Raw genomic sequence first — 4,264 nt, 5'->3', positions numbered from 1 at the left:
TCTGCCTTTTCTTGAATTTAATATGGTATAAAAAATTAAATGCTCCAAAGTTGTCAGCCATTATGGTTGCATAAAATAGATGTTATGGAAATAAGAAACAAGTTCCTTCATATAGGTGAAAAATGTCTTGTTAGCAACCCCAAATCTTGAATCACAGAATAATTAGAGCCTGTGTTATGGGTAGACAGCACAAACTTCCTCCCACGTTGCTTCCTCTCTAAGTAGTCTGTTTCAATCCCACCTACAGGAGGTGGAAAGGGAAATTTCTGACTTTTAGTCTAAGTTTTCCTTTCTTTGTTAAGCCTACTAAGGACACTACCAACTGCAGTACTATTTTTTCCCAAATTGGAAATTTTACTGAAAACAGCTGTTGGAAAATGAGTACTACAGATATTTGCAACGAGTGACTTGGGTAGAAAAGTCATGAACAGACCAACAGGCAAACTGCAAAAATGCAAATTTATCAGGTTCCGCTAATGCTACTGGTTACAGTGCCATCTCAGCTCAAAGTCAAATCAGTAAAAAGTCAAAGAGTAAAAGACTTCTTGTGTTGATTTCCACCCCCATCAGAGGACCAAACAAAAATGCACTTACCTGTAGATCAGGACTTCATCATCCGAGCAGTTATACTGCAGCTGGTACATTTTTACCCGAGGGGCCGACTTGCTGACTGTCCACTTGACCAAAGCTGAGGTAGTGGTCACATCTGACACCAGCACAGCCCTTTCTGGGGGGCCTTTTGTTTCGCCACGATTGGACTTAGTGGAGCTGGTGATGTCCGAGAGCCGGGATTTGGGTGGAGCTGCTTTGCCTGTGCCGTTGCTGAGATGGGGAAGCTGAACGATGGAGAGTTCAATGGTTGCAGTGGACTCCCCTGCAGCGTTGGCCACTATGCACGTGAAGGTCCCGTAGTCCTTGGAGGAGGTGATGTGTATGTCCAAGGTGCCGTTGTCGTAGACAGCTGTCCTGGAGGAGTTCCCGATGAGGCGGTCGTCGGGGGCCACCCAGTGAATGATGGGCGCGGGGTCCCCAATGGCTTTGCACTTCAGCGTGGCAGTCTGCCCTTCCAGAACCAGCAGCTTGTGAGTGTGCTGTGTAATTAGATGGGGCTCGCAAACGAACTCCTCTTCCCGCACGTACCAGAAGTACCTCCCCTTTAGACTTGGAGGAGAAGCGCAGGTTTCCATGTCGTCGTCTCTTTCAAGCCGCCTTAACCACAGTAGCTCACAGTTGCAGTGCAGCGGATTTCCCCCAAAGCTGAGGGACAGAGGTGGCGAAAACGGGGTGACAACCAATGGCATTACTTGTGATCTTGCAAATATAGGGTCGGGGGGGAGCTTCTGAAGCCTGTTGGATGTTAGATCCAATCTGGCCAATTTCTGAAGATCTGCAAATGTCCCCTCTGTTATATAATCTATCAGGTTGTGATCTAAACTGAGCTGGTGCAAGTTTATCATCTTTCTTATAGATTCCCAGGGAATGCTTCGGAGGTTATTGTAGGAAAGATCTAAGTCTTCCAACGTCAGTAAAAAATCCTCAAAGGCGTCGTCAGAAATGCTGCTGAGCTGGTTGTTGTTTAAAATCAAATGCTGAAGGTTAATTAAACCTCTTAAAGTATCCTCTTCAATCTCAGGCAACCTGTTGCCGTCCAGATGTAAAGACCGAAGGCTCTCCAGGTCGGTGAAAGAGTAGGGCTGTATGTAGCTAATGGTGTTTCTGGACAAAGTAAGGTCAACAAGTCCAGACATATTGGCAAAGTCTTGTTGGCTGATATTGATGATGAAGTTGCCCCCAAGGCGGAGTTCAACAGTCCTTCGATCTATGTCCAGTGGCACAAAAAGGAGACCCTTGGAGGGGCACAAAGTCCCCAGTGACTCAGACAGGTTCTGACAGACACAATACTTGGGGCAAGCGTTGATTGTGACAGCCATTCCAAACACCAGGATGCCGCAGAGCAATCTTTCCATTGTAAATCACGCAACGGTACCTGGAAGATATGAAAAGAGTGAAAAGGAACATCAGCAATTATGATATAATAATTATGATAACTTTCTTCTTATGTTTTGCCTAACATCTGGCTCCAGAGAGACTTTGTGATGCCTCCTCACAGGGGTCACACCTAAAGGCATCAGCCCTCCAGGATGGGACAGTTACGTGTTATAAAAACATGATAAAATTTCTTTCTTTCTTTCTTTCTTTCTTTCTTTCTTTCTTTCTTTCTTTCTTTCTTTCTTTCTTTCTTTCTTTCTTTCTTTCTTTCTTTCTTTCTTCCTTCCTTCCTTCCTTCCTTCCTTTCTCTTTCTTTCTTTCTTTCTTTCTTTCTTTCTTTCTTTCTTTCTTTCTTTCTTTCTTTCTTTCTTTCTTTCTTTCTTTCTTTCTTTCTTTCTTTCTTTCTTTCTTTCTTTCTTCTTCCTTCCTTCCTTCCTTCCTTCCTTCCTTCCTTCCTTCCTTCCTTCCTTCCTTCCTTCCTTCCTTCCTTCCTTCCTTCCTCTCCTTCCTCTCCTTCCTCTCCTTCCTCTCCTTTCTTTCCTTTCTTTCCTTTCTTTCTTTTTCTTCCACTACAGCTTGCAAGCCTTATTTAAAATCTTGAAAGATTTCATTTGAAATAGTGCCTGCTTCTTTGGGAGTAGAAGCTAGAATCACTATCTGTAATAATTACTTTCTGCTGCATAATAAGGTGCAATTAGTTTTAGAGTTGAAGCAGCTGACTTTATGGATAAAAATAACTGCATTTTTACCCTTCAGTAATGTGGTTAATAATGACCATGTAATTATCTGGCCAGTTCTGGGGCAAGTCACTTGCCCACATATAATAAAACTAATGATAGACAGCATTAGAAGCAGAAATCACTTGTGTAATTGTCACCTGGTTTCAACCTGTGCTCAGCCAAAGCATGGGAAGGGTGACAGCATCTAGCTCCAAAGAGAAGGGATCCAGGGAAAGACTGTGCTGCCTTAGGCCCCTGGCAAGCTGTTTGACAACTCTATGCTCTCACACTGCAACCCCTACTGTTGTAATGACAGTGAAGCTCTTGCTTGTCTTCATGGCCCTCCCTTTCACTCTGTCAATTCCTCTTTGCACCATCATCTCTCTTTTTTCCAATCTCTCACACTCTTTTCCAGCTTAAACTGCAAGGATGTGTCTGAAGAATAGACAAAACTAATGATTGGGTTGGCTTGGAGAAGCAATTGTGGCTGGGAGAAGTTAAAGACCTGCTTCAGGTTTGGGAATATTTACTTACACGGGTTTGCTGACATTCTTCCCACACATGCAGGACATAGGGAAACTTGCTTTCTTTCTATTTCTCCCTTTCCCAGACCTTGCTATTAGCAGGGCTGAAGAATGGATAGATCACTCATTTCTAGCCCTCATTCTTCTTCTGAGGAAACAGGCAGGGAGACAAAGAGCTTATTTTTGTAAGGGCTCTCTCAGGCTTTTTTTGCTAGGATGGTGTGCTCCAGTCTCCAAGACCCTCTCCTGTTGCACTAGCTACAGGCACAATTCAGGTTCTCATTTTGAGAGTGCCCATTTTACCTCTCTAACCTTGAATAATATAATCTTCAACATATAAACTTGCAACACTGTTTGCTATATGCCATATCCCTTCTCAATCATGCAGGTGCTCATACACTTGGCAGGTTTTTGGCACGTGTTTTGAGTTATTAACCTCCCAGTAAGACACACCAAACACAAAACCACAAAAACTATCTGTTCAGCAATTTTTAAAGAACTCTTTATACAGATCTTGTTCTACCTTCTTGTGAAAGGAATGAAAACTAAGGGCCTATGTTTGGGGCTCAGCCCAAAAGTTCCCAATTCATGCCCTGGGTAAGATGGCTTGGTATCTCCTCTCTAGGATATGCAAGATGAGTCAGGAAGAAGGAGTTGTAAAAATGTAAGATGCTATGAGTGCTGAACTATGTAGAGTGTGTTCTTTACAGCAAGGTTTTCTCCATGGTGTGATGATGGTAATTATATACTGTTATTACTATTTCATAGCAGAGGAAATGACTGAAGCATCTGTGTTTGCTGAGCTTTACAAACAAGATGAAAGCGAGACACTTCCAGAAAGGATGGCTTGAGGAGAGTAATCTTACCTTCAATAGTAAATAAAGGGCTACTGAATGAAATGTTTGGAGATAAGCAAGTGTGTTATTGATGCAAATCTGTGGCATACATACCAAAAAGCTATAAATATCCCTTACAATATTATCAATTGGTAGTTTAGTAAGAGGCAATTGGCTTTTTCAATCTTAATTATAA

The 4,264-nt window shown here is 42.6% G+C and overlaps 1 protein-coding gene across 1 annotated transcript; it reads right to left on the bottom strand.

Moving 5' to 3' along the window:
- Window positions 1-590: 590 nt before the first annotated feature.
- LOC130266605 (leucine-rich repeat and fibronectin type-III domain-containing protein 2-like) lies at window positions 591-1,967 on the bottom strand. Its single transcript, XM_056515853.1, has one exon. The coding sequence runs from the start codon at window positions 1,965-1,967 to the stop codon at window positions 591-593; it is 1,377 nt and encodes a 458-aa protein (XP_056371828.1).
- Window positions 1,968-4,264: the final 2,297 nt, after the last annotated feature.

Source organism: Oenanthe melanoleuca, unplaced genomic scaffold, assembly GCF_029582105.1.
Source record: "Oenanthe melanoleuca isolate GR-GAL-2019-014 unplaced genomic scaffold, OMel1.0 S099, whole genome shotgun sequence".
Taxonomy (NCBI): Eukaryota; Metazoa; Chordata; class Aves; order Passeriformes; family Muscicapidae; genus Oenanthe; species Oenanthe melanoleuca.
Note: the sequence above shows the minus strand (reverse complement) of the source record. Positions and strands in the feature narration are given on the sequence as shown.

What these genes read in the sequence shown, in the direction of transcription:
- LOC130266605 (XM_056515853.1), bottom strand. Translation starts at nt 1,967, where the DNA reads ATGGAAAGATTGCTCTGCGGCATCCTGGTGTTTGGAATGGCTGTCACA.